This window comes from Microtus oregoni, unplaced genomic scaffold (assembly GCF_018167655.1).
Source record: "Microtus oregoni isolate MIOR12 unplaced genomic scaffold, Mior012 000122F_ref0000035, whole genome shotgun sequence".
Classification (NCBI taxonomy): domain Eukaryota; kingdom Metazoa; phylum Chordata; class Mammalia; order Rodentia; family Cricetidae; genus Microtus; species Microtus oregoni.
In genome coordinates this window covers 987,479-1,005,488 of record NW_024544754.1, presented here as the reverse complement: position 1 = coordinate 1,005,488, position 18,010 = coordinate 987,479, and the positions used below count along the sequence as shown (strand labels likewise).

At 41.9% G+C, this 18,010-nt stretch overlaps 1 protein-coding gene across 2 annotated transcripts in view; it reads left to right on the top strand.

The window, feature by feature from the left end:
* The window catches only part of LOC121444401 (oligophrenin-1-like), a 365,423-nt gene that overhangs the window by 195,721 nt on the left and 151,692 nt on the right, over positions 1–18,010 (top strand). For both annotated transcript variants that reach the window (XM_041646215.1, XM_041646216.1), the window contains 4 exons: positions 5,491–5,569; positions 8,221–8,254; positions 8,755–8,817; positions 10,139–10,213. In XM_041646215.1, the coding sequence (XP_041502149.1) occupies positions 5,491–5,569; positions 8,221–8,254; positions 8,755–8,817; positions 10,139–10,213 (251 nt within the window). The remainder of the gene's footprint in view (positions 1–5,490; positions 5,570–8,220; positions 8,255–8,754; positions 8,818–10,138; positions 10,214–18,010) is intronic.

Sequence of the window (18,010 nt, the reverse complement as noted above, 5' to 3'; positions counted from 1 at the left end):
GGGTCACTGTGTACCATCCATGAGTTTAGCTGGGTCTTGTATTTTTCTCTCTGATTTCTTGTTGCTGAACAGGAGCAATTTATATATAGGCCAATGCTAGTCCTGCCCCTTAGTCTGCCCTTCACAAGGGGTCCCTGTTAGACCAGGTTTGGGGCTGGATTTTTGTTTGTTTGTTTTGCTTTTGTTTTTGATTTCTGTATATCCCTCAGTCATATTTACCTCACTGGCTCTGGGCAGAAAATATCCCCCCTAGAATTTAACTTGCTGTCACATATATAAAAATTTGTTTTTTTCTCAATGCCACAAAACTGACAGAATAGTCATGCTTGTTCTTTTGAAGATGCTCTTGTATCACTTAGGGAGTGGACTGACACAGTTTGGAAAGGAAGACAGATAGGGCCAAGGGTAGAGGTGATCTTGGGGAGTTTTTTTATACCTACTGTAAAACAGTGCATGTTTCTCCTACTTTGAAAACATGTATGTGAGCTAGAATAGTTTATTGACCCCAAACATTAGAACCACTGCTACCAAATTTGGGGCATGATTGTATTGTTTCTCTCCAATGCCTTCTTTTTCTCTTCCCTAAAAGCAAACAGTTTAGTGAAGGATAATTGCACCTCATACTTTTATTTTTCTGAAATTGAAAATGGATTTTTTCATACAATACATATGGCTATGATCCCCACTCTCCCAGCTCGTCCCAGCTCGTTTCCATCTCCCCGCCGTCCAAGTCTACACCCTTCCTTGCTCACGCATTAGAAAACAATCAGGAATAAAAAATAAGATAAAATTAAAACAAACAAAGTTGAATAGCACAAAACAAACAAATAAACAGAAAAACAAAGAGCTGAAGGAAAAGACTCAGTAACTCACAGACTGGCAAACACAGAAATCCTCTAAAAACACAAAATTGGAAACCCTAATATGAAAGCAAAAGATACCTATCCTTTAAAGTGAAAGCATTTAACATTGTGATGATAGGCATGCTTTCTGGTTAAGAAGTTGGTTCAAAATTCGTCGAATAAGCTATTATTATTATCATCATCATCCATCATCAACTTTTTTTGTATACCAGGCACTGAGTAATGGAGAAGAATTTCGTAAAATGATCAGAGGGCTAGAAAGGACCTTAATAAATTATAATATCATAGAAAAATCACTAGGGACTGATATCAACAAGATCAGTTAGACTGAGAGATTAGGACATTTTCCTATCCAGAAATAAGTAGCTATTAGCCTGTTGCCCTATTTCAAAATTGGGATATTTTAGGATCCTCATGATTTTGGTTTGTGGGTTTTTATGATGTCTTTGTTAATAAATAGATGATCTCAGTCAAAAGGACTGTGATAGTGAGTATCGCTACCAGTAGTGAAATGATTGGCACCCATTTGCCTGATAACATCAGGCCCTATAGGATAAAAAAAAAAAAAACCCTGTGGGCTCTGACTTTCCTGCGTGAACCTGTAGTATCTCTGGTTTTTCAACATCAAGATTTAATCACTTTTAAGTGATTGAATTTTCCATGTCTGATTCCATGTTGATTCCCTTTTTGCCTTAAATTTGCCAGCTGCGTGTAGCTAATTTCCCTAACTCAAAGCAATCACAAACAGTTTGGCCCTGGGCGAGAGACTGTGGCACTTGTTTATATATTTCTTGCACAATGTACTAAGCTTGTCTTATTGTAGGTTGTAAATTTGTTGTTAATTCTTAGCTATGTTGTTTTTATTCTTCCCCAGAATTCTGAGGACTATTTAGAGTAGAGGCCAGTACCTAAAGTTATGATGCATCCGGGACTTTAGTTACCATATTATTTTCCCTTTAAAACCTTGTCTTACTGAATCCCCTCACACCATTTTATGCATGAGGACACTTTGCTGCCCGAGGGACCAGCCTTTAGTAGTGCAGGGCTCAAAGGGAATCTGCAGTCATCACACTAGACTGTTTTTTCTGAGGGGGCAAGGGAAAACGACCCTCACACTCTCTCTTGATGGTTTCCTTCTTTATTCTTCCTCTCTAGTCTCTATTATTTTCCTGGTGATTTCCTTCTCTTATTCTTGATGTTTTCCTTCTAATTCTGCCTTTATTCTCTCCCTTACAGCTTATAAACCCCAGCAAAATCTTTCAGGCAATATTAAAATCACAACATGGTTATATTCTATTTTTCAAGTGAATGATTACAATGAATACAAGTAAAAAACAGCATGTTTTTCCCATATTCCTTGCATGATTAAATATTTTACATGTTACAGGTGAAAAATTATCCCAAGAACCCACATACATTCACACCCAAGCAGCTTCTTATGCATTAACGGTGTGAAAGCAAGCAAGACATTCTTTTATTGGCAAGCTGTGTTTTGTATTTACAAAGAAAGAACCAATTACTTTATTACTTATCTTGAGAGGTAATCTTATAAGGAACCACAAATCTAAACTTTTATTCATGAAAATTCAGCTGTACTTTAAATCTTTAGAGTTTACACCCCCTCATCAATTGTTTTTTATATCTGGAGACTGAGGGCAAAAATAGGTAAAAGGAATTAATCATGGTCATCAGCCAATCCTAGCAAGACAGACACATCACCTAATAATTCTTGGGCTGCTTTGTTCTGGTTCCCTGACCTTAAAGATTTCCTTATTTAGCTATGTGCCTTGTCTTCTTGGGTTTTTCATCTCAAAGCTCTTTGACAGAATGTATTATTCTAACTTTAAGTTAAGTTGTTTTCAAAACTTTGTTTCAGCTATGATGCACTCCAAAACCCGTGAACACATCTCCCAACGTTAAGATTAAAAGAATTTGCTGGGCGGTGGTGGCATATGCCTTTAATCCCAGCACTCGGGAAGCAGGGGCAGACAGATCTCTGTGAGTTTGAGACCAGCCTGGTCTACAAGAGTTAGTTCCAGGACAGGCTCCAAAGCTACAGAGAAACCCTGTCTCGAAAAACCAAGACAAAAAAAAAAAATTGAACTCAATATAAACTCATGTGTTCTAGCTGTACGACACCTCATTTTAATTTTTATTGTCAAAACTCTATTTAAACTAACATTATTATCAGTTAGACAGTACATCTTAGGAAGAAATAATCTTCAGGACAGTTTAAAAAATGCCCAACGGGATGGTTTCTATGAGATTAACACTACATTATAGGCAGTGAGGATCTCTTCACACAGTCATTCACACCATGCCCGATATCAGAGAGAGATGGCAACTGCAAGCATGTGAAAGCACAGCAGAAACCAAAGACATTCTGGGCTTTGTGGTCTTGGGGCCTTGCGTCTCTGAGATTTACCCATCAGGGTTTTGTTTCCTGGCGGGCTGATGCCCTGAAGTCAGTTGCCACCTGTTGTTCCTCTGACATGGCCACCGGCAGGACACCAAGACTCAAATATATTAACTGACTCTGTAGCAAGGCAACACCCTGGTCTGTGGTCTCCACAGCCATTTCCTTTGTATTCCTATGCTGTTATCAATTAAAATAATCAATTTCATAATGAAGAGATGCGGACACACTTCTCTGCAAGAGGGACTGTCAGGTCTGTTGCAGCTACTTGCCCTCCTGCCTACCCGATCTCAGAAAGAGCCAGGCTTCCCAGCAGGTATCACACACATTAACTCACGCTCTCTGGAGTGCCAAGCAAAGGTCTCTTAATCCCTTTTTTTTCTAGTTCTGAAAGATCTGATTTCATTACAAAAATTAATGTTTGTTTCAATATTTGAAATGGTGGGTTCATATCACACAAAAGTTTGGAGGGTCTTAACAATAGTTTCAGCAAATGATGTTGCTTGCCAAGTGTCTCCTGCCTGTCTGATCCTGTTCTCGGCCTTTTAAATGTAACTTTCTTTAGTCTTCATCATATAGAGTAGATGTGGCTATTACCTCAAGTTCGCAAAGGAAGAGAAAGAAGCAAAGAAAAGTTAACCATCTTGAGTAACACGACTGCTAAATGGTAGGACCAGGGCCCAAGTCCAGCTGTTTGAGTTTCTAAGGAAGGCCACCTCCTTCCCCCTTGCCCTCTATTGCATGTGTGCCGTGTTGGCCTGCTTGCTCCAGATGGGCAAGTGGACCTTCCAGGAGGGCAAACGGTTTGTCAGAGGTCATAATGGATCCTACATGAGGGAGACTGGGCTAGAACTTAGTCCTTTTTCCAGTCTCTTGTCTTGTCTTTAATACTAGTCTTTGAATTTGGCTATTTGTTGCGCTGAAGAATCTCCGGATGCTTCCCTTAGTGACATATGTTGATACTTCCAGCCTTTCTCTGCAGTCCAAAGCGCGTGGCTAGCGTAGCTGGGTTTGCCCAGTGGCTCCAGGGCATTTCCTTCTCAGACTGGTTACTTTCACGCCTGTTGTTCGTGTGCTTGCTCCCCTTCCATTTGGCTTTGCATTTGGCTGATAGCTATCTTCATAGAGAGCCCTAGGCTTCTCAGTTCGGCAATATATATGTCTCAAAGGATGAGGTTCTTAGAGACAGGTAAATTTGAAACAGTCTCATTTCTAGAGCCAAGCGCTGGCTTTTGGTTATTTTTAAGTTCAAGATTATTTGGCTCGCTGGGTGAGGGGTATTTTGAATGAAACAGCCCAGTATGACAGGAATCTCCTGATGTCGGCACTGGGAAGTACTTCCGCAAGGGTATCTTCCAGCACCCTTAGAGACGGAGAAGTGGCAGCGCAGAAAGGCCTAGGGATTGAGCCAGCATCGCTGAGAGTTCTCATTATTTCTCTTACATTCAGTACCTCGGGGTGAGGCTGAATGATACAGAAAGTGAGAGGCAAACTTCATAATGCTGTGGCTAGCTAGAGACTGACCGAGACTTCATGCCTGCAGGAATATGGTCAACCCATCTGTTCTGAAAGTCGAAATATATTATAATAGGTACATCAATCTTTAATGGGTCCGGATGAAAATAGTGTCTTCAGTTCATTGCTTTAATACCCGAGAATGGGTTATACATAAGCATCAGAAGTTTCTTTCTTAGAGTTCTAAGGTTGGAAGGCCAGGGTCACGGGGCTATCAGGTTTGGAGTCTGGGAGTCTTTGCTTCTTCATCCTCCAGAAAGAACACATTTCTTGTTCTCACATGGAAGAAGGGCTAGAAGGGAATGGACCTACCTCTTCAAACCTTTCTATAAAGGTGGTTTGTCACTTCTGGAAGACTCAATTTATTATTGTTGTCTCATTTAATACAGGAACTTTTGGAGGGTGTGTGTGGGTATGTATTTATATTTCTAGACCATAGTAGATGGCCAACAAGTAAGTAGAATTAAAAAAAGTTTGAAGCAACTTTCCACAGACAAGAAGCCTTATAGTACTGATGTTAAGAATCTGGTTTGTGCAGTACATTGCATGCATATATTAAAATGTTCTAATAAAATCCATCATTTTGTGTGATGAATATCCACCAATTCAAATTATATAAAAAATGATGAAAGAAGCACAGGATACAATTCTCTCAGGTGAATTTTCTGACTTAAACTTGTCTTTTTTCCACTCCAGACCAGGAACCATTACTCTGCAGGCACCTTCAGAAGCCAATAGAAGACTATGGATGGAAGCCATGGATGGGAAAGAACCTGTAAGTTACCTCAGACCCTCCATCCTCCCCACCCCTTATATAAAAGGGTTACCTCAGCAGCATTAGTCAGTTTATGAGTGCCCTCTAGTGGTTGCTGTGGGGAAATGGTCGTAGCTTATTTAGATTCTAAATCGTAGAGCTAGAAGGAATTGTCACTTCCTGAACTCTTGTTTAATTCAACTTGAATTCTAGAGTTGAGGGACTTCCCTAGGACTTGTCTGTTGTATGTAGTATGGATTCTGTAGTTATGTCCACAAGTTCTTAAAAATGAAAAGCACTCCCTCTTCACATTGTAGAATTGCTTTGTCCATCTAGAAGGGTGGGAAGGAATTGTCATGGATGTGAGTAAGCATCCATTTAGCATTCTTGGAAATGACATTTCTAAACTCTCCTGCACCACACACTTAGCTTGTTCTCTTTCAGAATTCACTGTTAGGCAGGTAGAGAGAACAAGTCCTCAGAAGAGTCAGAAGTGGTTCTAGATCTAGAACAACAAAAGCAGAACTCGTTGGAAAGCACTGTCTCTTCAACATCTTTCTAGTAGTTTCTTTTAGTGGCATGTGACATAACATGGCTGTTGGTGTTCGAACTACAGATGCCTGGTCCTGCTTTTCCTGTTACTTGGCGATGACTTTAGCAAGTTATTTTTTACTCTCTGCCCCTCAGTTTTCTTCTTGATGAAATCTTTTAAAATGATTTTTTATTCTACTTATCCCCCCGAATTACTGTGACCACTCCAGTGGAAACGGTCCTCCAAAGAGTAACGGAGTTCTGTCTTAGTTTTGGGTCTTCCTCCCTGGTTGGAAGAACAACTGTAGGACCATTGCAGTGTTTGGGTACAGCCTTAGCTCCTTGTTCTTGTCAGGTGAAAAGCTGAAAAGCTAGTCTGCTGGGGGAAACATATTCTTTCTTTGTGTCCTCTGTTCCCTATGGAGGAAAGAGGCACAATCAGGGAGTGAGATGGCTTAGTGGCTCAGGGCGCCTGCCGTCAAGCCTGGTCCTCTCGAGTTCAATTACCTAGTTCCTGCATGGGGGAAGGAGAGAACTGACTCCCGTAAGTTGTCCTCTGACCACCACATGTGCCACGACATGCACACCCCTTTCCCAACACAAATAAAAACTATAAGTGGAAAAACTAAGAGTGGAGTAGTCATCTCTGAGATTGTTGCTGTAGTAGCTAGTAGAATGAGGTTCCCTTCTTGGAAACCTGACATTTGGCCCTTCCTCGCCTGTGGTGTTTCTCTAGAGGATGCTAGGAGCAAGGCATTTGTCTGTCCACTCATACTCCGGCTTCCTTAGGCTCTGGAAGCTCAGAAGAAATCAGTGGCTTGTTGTGGAGAATGATGCTAAAGTCTAGATCCTCCAAGTTCCAGCCTCACCAGCTTGATTGCCGCTGACTTCCCGACGCTCTTGTTTGTAAAAAGTCGCAGCAAAGGCGCGCAATGCAGAATTGCCTCTTACTGAAATATTCATGAGGACAGCAACACATACAGCTCTTTTCCTTTCCAAGAGGAGAGCCTGGATTGAATTCCCTCAGCCTCACCCCACCAGTGTTACTGCTTCCTTAAACACCAAGTCCACTGATCATATGCACCGTGGATATGCCTTTGCTTCAGCTGTCCGTGAGGATCAGGGCTTGAAGTGTCAGGGCCCACAGACGTGAGTCCATTCCACCTTGAGTAGAGGTCAGAGGGTTCAAGCTTGTTTTGCTCTTTCAAAGTTGTTGACAGCAAGTGGCTACAAAACAAAGCCCCTGACCTCGAGTGGTTAATTCGTGTTTTGAGTACAGAGGTGGATCAGCGCCATCTTGACCAAAGGGCAGAGATGCTCGGTTTATTCCTTTTAAGTCTCTTGCCTCCTCCCTTCCCTTTTGGAGTGGGGTATAAAAAGACATGTGGAAAATAAAAGGGTGGTTCACTATTCACTGAATGTCCTTCCTGATGCTATGCTGTGTTTTGTCTCTTATTTCTCTCTTAGCTCTGTCACTTTTTACTTAATAATTCCAATCCTCACGCTCCTACCCGGGAACGTGCGAATCCATTCGAGGCTGGTCCTTGACACTGAAGGAGCATCTGTTCCCGCCATGATCATTGTACTGATGGGAAACATGACATTTAGAGGACGGAAAGGGCATGTCCAGTCTCCTAATGATACATGGGCATAACCAGGAAAACAGGAAGCCAAGATCTCCATCCTGGTCTTGTACATAGTTATTGGTTATGTACTTTGAGATGACTCCGAGGCCGTCTCCTTCAGAAGAACCCTTGCCTTTCCAAAGAGAAGAATCCACTAGCTATTGTCCCAGCAATGCCCATTTTCTGAGTGTCCTTGAGAAGACCACTCCCTTTTTTTAATGTGTTGCTCCAGCACAGAAGTGCCCTAAGCTTTACCTGGATAGCTGTCTGGCGAGTCAGCTGCAGCTTCAGCTCTGTGAACCGCATGAACACCTAGTACAGTTTGAGGGACTGTGTTTTCTTGGGATCTGGGCAACGATAACTCGGTTTAAGCAAAGCCTTTCCTTTCTTGTTACAGCTCTAGAGTCTCTAAGGATTTTGACAGTGTTTCGAGGGAATGGAATTTAATCCTGTTTGCCCTACTTCTCTGTTGTGAGTCACAGTAACTGAGCCTTTTTGGTTTCTCTTCTTTCGTAGATCTATCACAGCCCTATAACAAAACAGGAAGAAAGTAAGTAGTTCCACTTTATATATACTCCTCACATTATAAGCGCGAAACTGACCCAGTGACAAGGCAGTGCTTGTATTGGTGACATGTACCATTCAGACAAATCTGTGCAAAATGAAGCCTAGCTCTGGTTTGAAACTGTATATTGACTGAACTAGGGAAGTCAGTCCGTTGAAATTTATGGTGTGAATGGTACAGAGGATACGGAGAATATATTATCGCCTCCTGGTTCTAGACAGAGGATCAAAAGTGTGTGCATTTCCTCAGCATTTGATCTTGCTCATGTTAGGGTAAATGTGATATAAAGGGCTAAACAGAAACACTTTGTGTTTTAAAAGTCTAACCCTACCCTGAGCATGGTGTCCTTCAGTCTCAGGGCACGTGGACATGAGCACCTGCCCCGCCAGTACTCTCGCCCCAGTGCCTTCCTGTGACTCTTGCATGTGGGGTAGGAACTTCTTACTGTGCTGTGAACTAACTCTCCTTTCCTTTCCTCAAAACAGTGGAGCTGAATGAAGTGGGGTTCAAGTTCGTTAGGAATTGTATCAATTTTATTGAGACCAAAGGTAAGATCAAAACCATCATCACCTTGAAGAGGTTGGATTTGGCCACTCTGTTTTTATCCCGAGGAGCTTTCCCTAAAGTGAGATAGTCAGGGCCCATCTCTAGGAAGGCAACTTTTTATCCATCTTGTGTTTACCCATCTAATTGGCTGCTAGGCCCTGGAAGTATGGAACCTAAAAATGAGGCGGACTAAAGTCTCATGCAGTAGCCAACTTTATTCAGAGCATCAGACAGTTTTCTGCTAAGAAAAGTCATATTAGTAAAGTATACAATTCCAAGGACACATGGCAAAACCATGTTTCTCCACAGAGGTGTAATGAATAGTCTGAAGTAAACTCACGGCTATCCAGTGTGCATGGAGGAGGCGGGAGGGAACATAAAAGCGTATTCCAAGGATAATTCTGTGTTTTTGAAGAAACTGAGGTCACAAGACTCCTGTTTTCTTCAGCACTCAGAATCCCCCCAGCACAGCTCCACTCTTAGGCTGTTTGGCCACCGCTTGTCTACTGGACACATTTGTTTCAATTTAAGCCTGTTCTAAACCAGCTTCCATCATATCGCTCCTCACCCAAACACATATATGTAATTTGTGGTTTCCACTTTAAGAGAGCAGAACCCGGCAACGATTTAGAATGTGCGCTGGAATAGAACCTCAAGCAGTTTAGTGATAGTTCCATCCCAAGCGATCCAGGGCTCAGCTTCCATCACGATATCATTTTATTATCAATTTTAAAACTGTTAGGGCCAAATCTAAACTCAGGCATGTGTAGAGTCAGCATGCTTCATCCTGAATCGTTGACTTGTTTCCTCCTGAGGATATTTAGAATGCAGGCGGCTGAATGTATGGACCATTACGTTTTCTTTGGAACCTTGCTTTAGCCTTTCTCGGTGTCAAAATGGAGTTTTGCTTCACATCTTCCGTTCTCCAACCTTCTCCTCTGTTATATCAGAGCTTGGGAACAGCTGGGGGTTGATATCACCTCCTTAGCTTTTAATCGCTAACTCCGTTCCAACATGGCAGACTGTTCTCATCCTCCTGTTACCACTCCCCGAAACATATACCTTTTCTACTGTAGAGTGTGCACTCTTCCCTTCCGATTAATAGGGAATAGGTCCAATCAAATGAAGTTCTGGATGATTTTTAGATATGACTAGGATGGTAGGGCTGTTCCTCTGTAACAGGAGGGCTGGAGAACTCGAAGAGAGGAGGCCTCTGTGTTGTCTGTGAACTGACACCAGTGTACAAGGGCTTCCTTTCTCTGCCTTGGGGAACATCAAAGCTGGAGCTATACTAACAAAGATGACCTGGTTTTCTTTTCCTAGGGATCAAGACAGAAGGGTTGTACCGCACAGTGGGCAGCAACATCCAGGTTCAGAAGCTGCTCAATGCCTTTTTTGGTAACAATTTTACATACTTCTAATTGGGAATGGTTTATATGGAAACAAATGGGATGGAAAGAGAAAGAAGACATTTCTTAGGAAGGTCGGAGAATGTTAAATTTGAGTTGTAGTCTTGTTTTGCTGCCCAGGCTAATCCCAAACTCCTAGACTCAAGCAATCGTCCTGCCTCAACCTCTCAAGTAGTGCCATTCTAACTGGCCTGTAGAATATTACAAAATGTTTTCAGCGGTGAAACAGACAAATATTTTGCACACCTTGGGTCAGAGACCATCATGCATTGAATAAACATCGGTCACCTCTCATCCCATCCACTCCTCAGGCTCTAGGAAATCCAGTTCTACCACCACCTCTTTTCTGGAACTTCTCTGGCCATGATGCTCGCGTGTGCGCTTGCCAAATCCAAGGAGCACTCCAGTCCGTCTTACTTGCTCTCTGCGTGAACACTGTCTTCTTTCTGGGAACTGTCTCCTTACTTGACTCCCATGATACAATACTCTACTTTGTGTTACTTTTTTGTCAGTGACTCTTCCTGGATTCTGTTCCCCCTTCCTACTACCATTTAAAAATTTAAAGGCATTTCCCAGAGTTATAACTTGGCATCCCTTTACCTTTTCCTCTACTGAGTGATATTTATCCTGGATATGGGTTAAATTTTTCTTTTAATAGTGTGCGTGTACATGTATGTGTATGTGTGCATGTGCGCGCATGTGTGTGTATGTATGTGTGTGTGCGCGCGCGCATGTGTGTGTATGTGTGTGTGTGTATCTATCTTTATTGAATATTGACTGTTAGGACTTAGTGAGTGTCTTATTTTCATTGAGCAAAAGACCATTGAGGTAGGTTTTGTTGGTTGTGTGTGTGTGTTGGGTTTTGTTGTTGTTCTTTTCTTTTTCTGTGGGTAATTATCAACTCATGTTTTTTTTTTTTTTTTTGTAAGTTTGTTAGACCAAACATAAAGTATTCTCTACTGGCTTGTTTAGACCTGCTAGTAATTCTTAACTTTTCTTGTGTCTTCATTCTTATTGACTTGAACACCAATTTGGGGCTGGAGAGAGGGTTCAGTGGGTAAAGCAGTTGCCACACTAGCCCAAGGACTTGAATCTGGGCCCCCAGCACTCATGTAAAAGCCAGATAAGGTAGGGACCATCTACAGTCCCCATGCATCTGCAGCACAATGAGAGGTGGAGACAGGAGAATTCCTGGAAGCCTTGGGGCCTGCTAGCCTGGCCATGACTCAGTGAAGAAGAGACTGTCTCAAAAAGATTGGATGGTGAGGAACAGCACCCTGACCTCCACATGTGAGTCATGGCATGCACAATTCTACACGCAGGCACACACAAGCACGCACACAAACACAAATGTACAAACTACATACATACATATCACACACACGCACACATTTTTAAAAAGAGCACAAATGTCTACTAGCTACGTGAATTCTTAGCATTTTTCAGCATAATGTTCTCTAATATTTTTTTGCCTAGCCTGTGGAGTTTTACCCTGGGTTTATTATTTATACAAGGCTTTGTAGTTAGCAGTTGACTCAAGAGATTTGGGCCACTGCTCTCTCTACATAGAGCCTTCTTCTTTTGTACTTTACTGCATACATTCTTTTTATTTCTTGTAGTGCTAGGGATGGATTTGGGGGCTTCATGCATCCTAGGAGAATCTTCTACCACTAAGGACTATTCTCAGCCCATGCTGAGGAAATTCTAACTAGCTAAGCTTCCCAGAAGTTTTTTTTTTCCTTCTTCTGGTCTCTTCACGTGAGCAAGACCTTAGCTTGATCTCTAACTCACTTTGTTATCCATAAAGTCTTTTCAGTTGGCACGCTATGGCAATGGTAGGGCTTTCCTTCTGAGCACATTTTCTCACTCACAGCCCTGTGCTTGCTATTCAGTGACTAAAAACAGTAGCTTCATATAGTTTGTCCTATCTTCTAATAGTTATGGCAAGACAATAAATCTTGTGCCAATGGCCCTACTGTGTCTGGGAGTGAAAATCCCTCTATATGTTTGGTACTAGCACCTATGGGCTGAAATCTCAGCATTTCCATCCAGACATCTCCTAAGTTCTAGAATGCATCTGCTGTCAATTAACCCTTTGCTTCTCAGTCTTACCTTGGTCCTGCCACATGAGGATGTGGGCAGACTGTCAGCGTTGTGTCGGTATGGCACACAGGTAATAACCAAGGCAGTAAACTGTAAAGCTCAAGAAATCAATACTAGAATCTCCGCAGTAGTGCTCTCCGTGTAGATAGATAGTCCACAGGTGCCTACCTATATTTTCCATAACCCAAATGAAACTCACCTTTTTTTTTCACTATAGCCCCGTGCATCTTCCTTTTGTGAGTGACGGTGAGGTAGCTGGTAAGCTTTGATTCTGTGAAGTGTCAGAGAATGAGTTGTGTGGAAAGCTGAAGCTCGGATAAAGTGCGTAGCTTTCAGATTTCCTTTAAATGTGGCCAAGGGGAATGGAGGAGACAGGTAAAATTGAGGTTGTCAATCAGGTGCTCTTGACATGGAATTTTCTCTGTTCATCCTGGAAGACTGTGTGTAATTCACAGGGGCTTTAACGTGGGAGGGAAATTCAGGAAAGAGAGTACCTGAGAGACAGCACATGAATATTCAGCCCCATGCTTTCAGAAGACAAGGAGCTGAAAAAGCAGAGCTGCAAAAACCAAGGAATAAAGTTTCCTCTCTAGAAGAGTTGCAGTATGTCTACAATCCACTGCTAGCTCCATTTACATATACTGCTTATAGGAGACCCTTTGCACTTAATTTGTTAACTTCATTCCCATAAGCTCTCATTATAACCGTTATCACTTAATTTTCTGACTTCATTCCCATGAGCTCTCATTATAACCATTATCCATGTATTTTTTCCAGTATAATGTCTTAAAACTGTGGTAGCCTCAAATCAGTTTCTTTATGTAATCAGCTAAACTGCCTGAAATTATTGGAATGCACAGCAACCATAATGGTTGCCATTTTTATTAGTCCACCAACACTATGTATGGCTTCATAAAAATGTAAATGTCATTCTCCTACTTTATTCTCCATAGAACTGGAAATGTCTGTGTGGCTGGGCAGAGCCTTGCAATGCACTTTGCTCTAGCACAGTGTATGCACGTATACAAGTCATATGTTTAAAAGAAACATTGAGATAAAAAATTTCAGTAATGCTCAAGGGGGAAAATTTTGCCCCCTACTGCCTACTGCCTTAAGTCTGGAAAAAAAAATCCATGCTGATTATTCTATAACACTTGGTTTCTTGGCAACTGGAACTCCACTGTATGGGATGCTGCTCTGTGACCTCAGTCTGGGATTGATATTGCATCACAGGTCTCTGTCCTGGAGGACTGGACTTCCTTCCACGGCTTTCCCCCTCTGGTCTACGGACTTAAATTTGTGAAACTGTTTACCTTAGAAATTAGAATAGCGGCAGTGCTTTGTGTAGAACAAAGAGTCCAGGGAAAGGAACCTGCTTCTTGAGGGTAAGGCAAATTAGGCGAGGGTCAGGCAGCACTCATTGGAAGTAGGTGAGACATGTTGGCATCTCCCGGGAATAGTGGAATCTAAAACTTTGTTACAAAAGATTATTAGCAATTGCCAATTACTCATTCAAAAGTATTACTCGTTCATCTTCAGTAACTGTAAATAATTCACTATTTCCTTCATTTGTAGGGATTTCTTCAACCCAGTTCATTTTTTCTTTGATTTTTTTTTAATTTTTGAGGCTGTAATTTAATTCCAGCATCTTCCCCTTTCCTCCCTTAAACTCTCCCATTCGGCCCTCCTCACTCTTCTTCAAATTCGTGACTGCTTTTTGCATCAATGGTTATTGCATACATATATGTATTTGTATATACACAGGTATTTCTAAATATAAAGTGCTAAGTTCACATAATGTTACTTGTATGTATGTTTTCAGGGCTGACCATTTGGCACTGGACAACCAATTGGTGTGCTCTTCCCTTAGGAGAACCCCTTCACCTCTTCCAGCTTTGCTTGGTTGCCTGTAAGTTCTTAGTGCAGGGTTGGAGGGCTCATCGACTTTTCCCCACCTGGATTGGCATGTTTATTGTTGCCCTCCTTTGTAAGGTCATGTTTGAACAGTCATGTTTGTTTTGTTTTTTCAAGACAGGGTTTCTCTGTGAAACAGCCCTAGCTGTCCTGGAATTAGCCGTTGTAGACCAGGCTGGCCTGGAACTCATAGAGATCCGCCTACCTCTGCCTCCCGAGTGCTGGGATTAAAGGTGTGCGCCACCACCACTCAGCTGCAGTCATGTTCATGAGACTTTACAGGTGTAACTTCTGATATTACAAGGAGACACAATCTCACAGTAAAGTCCTTAATTATCTGTCAATTATAATCTTTTTGCCCCTCTTTCACAATATTCTCTTGGGGCTGGGCTTCACATCTCTGCATTTTGATTGGTTGTAATTTTCTCTAGCAGTCTCTTTCTCTTGCAAAGAGAAATTTCCTTGATGGGGAGGATGCCAACACTTATCTGTAGAGAGAAGGACGAATGTTTATATTTTGCTCTTCGGGATTATGCGGGTTTAGTTATTGTATCCTTTTTGTGGAGCAGGTGTTAGGTACACTCAGAGAGCAGCTGGACACCACCTAGGTGTGTGTGCAAGTTATCTGTGGAGTAAGATGTCGAGCCCTTTGGGTATATGCCAAAGAGTGCTATCGCTGTTACCCTCTCTATTTCTGTTGATGTTCTGGAGTCCCTAGATCCTCTATCTGAAGCCACTGCATGCAGATGAACTGTTCTAGAACACACCCTCCATATTATTGAGTACCTTTAAGTGCCGGCTACTATGTTGGGTGACGGGGACATTGTGTTGAAAGGGGCTGACAAAACTCTGCTCTCAGTGAGCTTATAATGTAGCAGCACTTATGGGTCATCGATGATCATATCTTTTCCTCTCAAAATAAATTAATACTGTCCCAGTTCTAGGACCCTGTTGTTCTGCACTAGGATATAAAACTATGTAGGTGGGCTGCCCGTAATGGTGTGTTAGTTATATTGATTATATATGTTGATATATGTTTTAGCCCAGCTTGAGTTACATAGCAGGCCCTGTCTCACAAGCCACAGACAAAAATAACAGCAACAAAATGAAATGTTATAAGCAATTAGAGAAAGTAAAGTTTCATTTAAAAAGCTGTTTAAAATTATAATTAACCTGTTTCTTAATTTGAGATCTTTAGCACTCTTGCTATGCAGCTCATAAAGAGAAGATTTGAAGTAGGTAAAACTCATTTTCTTGCTGTGTACTTGTGATGGTTAATGTTGCTTTATCAACTTGACAGACTCTAGAATCACAAAGGCAGGCCTGTGAAGGATTTTCTAGGTTGGATCATTTGAGATGGAAAGATCCATCCTAAGGTTGCTGACACTCTCTTCCGGGCGGGGCTACTGACTGTATACAAAGGAAAACGTGCGCTGATGACCAGCATCCGTCTCTTTCTCTGTTTGTGGATAATACCCCTAAACTCTGATCCCAAACCAACAGACAACCAACAGCAACAACACACCCTTTCTTCCTTATGTTGCTTTCCTGTATATTTTGTCTGAGCAATAATGAAAGTAACAGTGGTTTATACCATTTTCTCTGTCTGATTACCATTGGTTCTCATTTTCTTTGGGGACCTATTAGTTATCTTCTGCCTTGACCTAAGAACCACATTTTGATTTTCCTTAGACTCATATTTATCCCTGACACATTCTCTGGTTGCTACTATGTATATTGAATGTCTACTATATTAGACACTAGTGTTTATTGCTGCCATTTGTCTTTATACATCTTCTTGGTTTTATTATTTCTTTTTTGGTTTTATTATTCTTACATAACTCTTTGGTGCCTATTTTGACTGTCAACTCACTTCCATTAAATTCTATGCCACGGCCACACTTTAGAACTCTTCCTGATACAGGTCAAGATGATAAGAAATATTATACTCTTCTCTAGGTCATGAAGCGATCATCTAAAAAAAGTGTATTTCTAGAATTCTCAGGTATGTAAGATAAGCTCTTGAGTCTCTCTGTCCCTGTCCTTACTAGATTCTGAGATCTCTAGGAATCTGATATTAAGTACAGGATTTGTATAAGAAATAAATCTTTCAATTAATTAATTAACTGTATCTGTCAGGGTTCCCTGGGAAACCGGTAGAGTGACACACACACACACACACACACACACACACACACACACAAGATATATGTCGGGGGAGGGTTAGATTGGTTTACACAAATGACTGTCTTCACATTGGAGAGGCTGAGAACCCTGTGGCTTCTCAGTCATTATGGCTACAAGGCCCAGCCTTTCCAATCTGGCAATTAAGGCCTAGAGGATTTCTGGAGAGCCATGTAGCTACAGTCACTGTTAGAGGGCTGAAGAAACTTGATTCTGATGCCAGTGATGGAGCACAGTGGTAGTAACTAGGTGGAGAAACTCGCCAGAGTGATATAAAGGATGGCATCACGAAAGCAAAAGGGATCTCCCTGCAACTTCCCTACTTTTTTTTTTTAACATTTATTGATTCCTTTTGAGTTTCACATCATGTAATTCTGATATCACTTATTCCCTTGTCTCCTCGAATCCAGTCTTTGTCCTCGGAACTTTTCCCCAAAACAAAACCAAATTTAAAAGGAAACCCAAAACTCAAACAAAACAAAACAAAAACAACAAAAAAGAAGAATCTTATCCTGGAAACGGTAGTGTCGCCTGTTGGGACACACAGTTTACCATTAGTCTGTTCATCTTTACTTGCAACTGTTCATTACCATGAGTCACTAGTTTGGCTTGAATGTCTGGCTTCTGCTACACCACCAATAATGGGTTCTTATTGAGGGTGCTCTTGTATATCCTGTTGTCCTGTTTCATAGATCCTGCTGCTTTGGATCTGTTCATTTGCCCCCTTCATATGCTCCAGTAGTTCAGAGATTCAGTGGAACAGTCCTGGTTCTGGGCCTGGGTGGTAGCTGGGTTGGTCAGCTCACCATCTTTCCTTCATCTTCTTTCCCTCATCCTCACTTGTGAGACAGGGCTCTCCAGCACTGCCAAGGCTAGCTCTCCCAGTGCAGCCTACAGCAAAGAGCTAGGCCAGTTCTTCTGCTCTCAGGCCCTCAGATCTGGGTCCCTATTATTTGTGTGACCAGGGCAGGCTCTACTGTTTTACCCAGGCAAGGTGTAGGCCCTTTGTAGACAGAGACTGTTCTTAATGTTTCCTAGCCACACAGGCCTGGATAATCACACAGAAACTACATTAATTACAACACTGTTTGGCCAATAGGTTAGGTGTATTTCTAGCTAGCTCTTACATCTTAAATCAACCCATTTCAATTAATCTATGTATCACCATGAGGCTGTGGCCTACTGGTAAGGTTCTGGCATCTGTCTCCTTTGGCAGCTACATGGCATCTCTCTTACTTTTCCTACTCTCTCTATATATCTGTTCCAGTCTGGCTGTGTTTTGCCCTGTCATAGGACAAAGCGACTTCTTTATTAACCAATGGCAATAAAACATATTCATAGCATACAGAGGGGAGCCCAATATCAGGCCCTCTCTCTGAGTTGCTTTAGGGAGCATACAGGGATTGGGCAGGGTCAGTTCTTCTGCTCTAAAATCCCTTGGGACTGGCTCAATTGTTCCCTTCCCCTTCTAGTGTGCTGGGTACAGGGCCAGCTCTCCTGTGTGCTGTAGCTTGTGTGGGGCAGGGATTGTTCACTCACTCTCGTGATCCCGGACCAGCTCTCTTGCCTGCCACATGTAACAAGG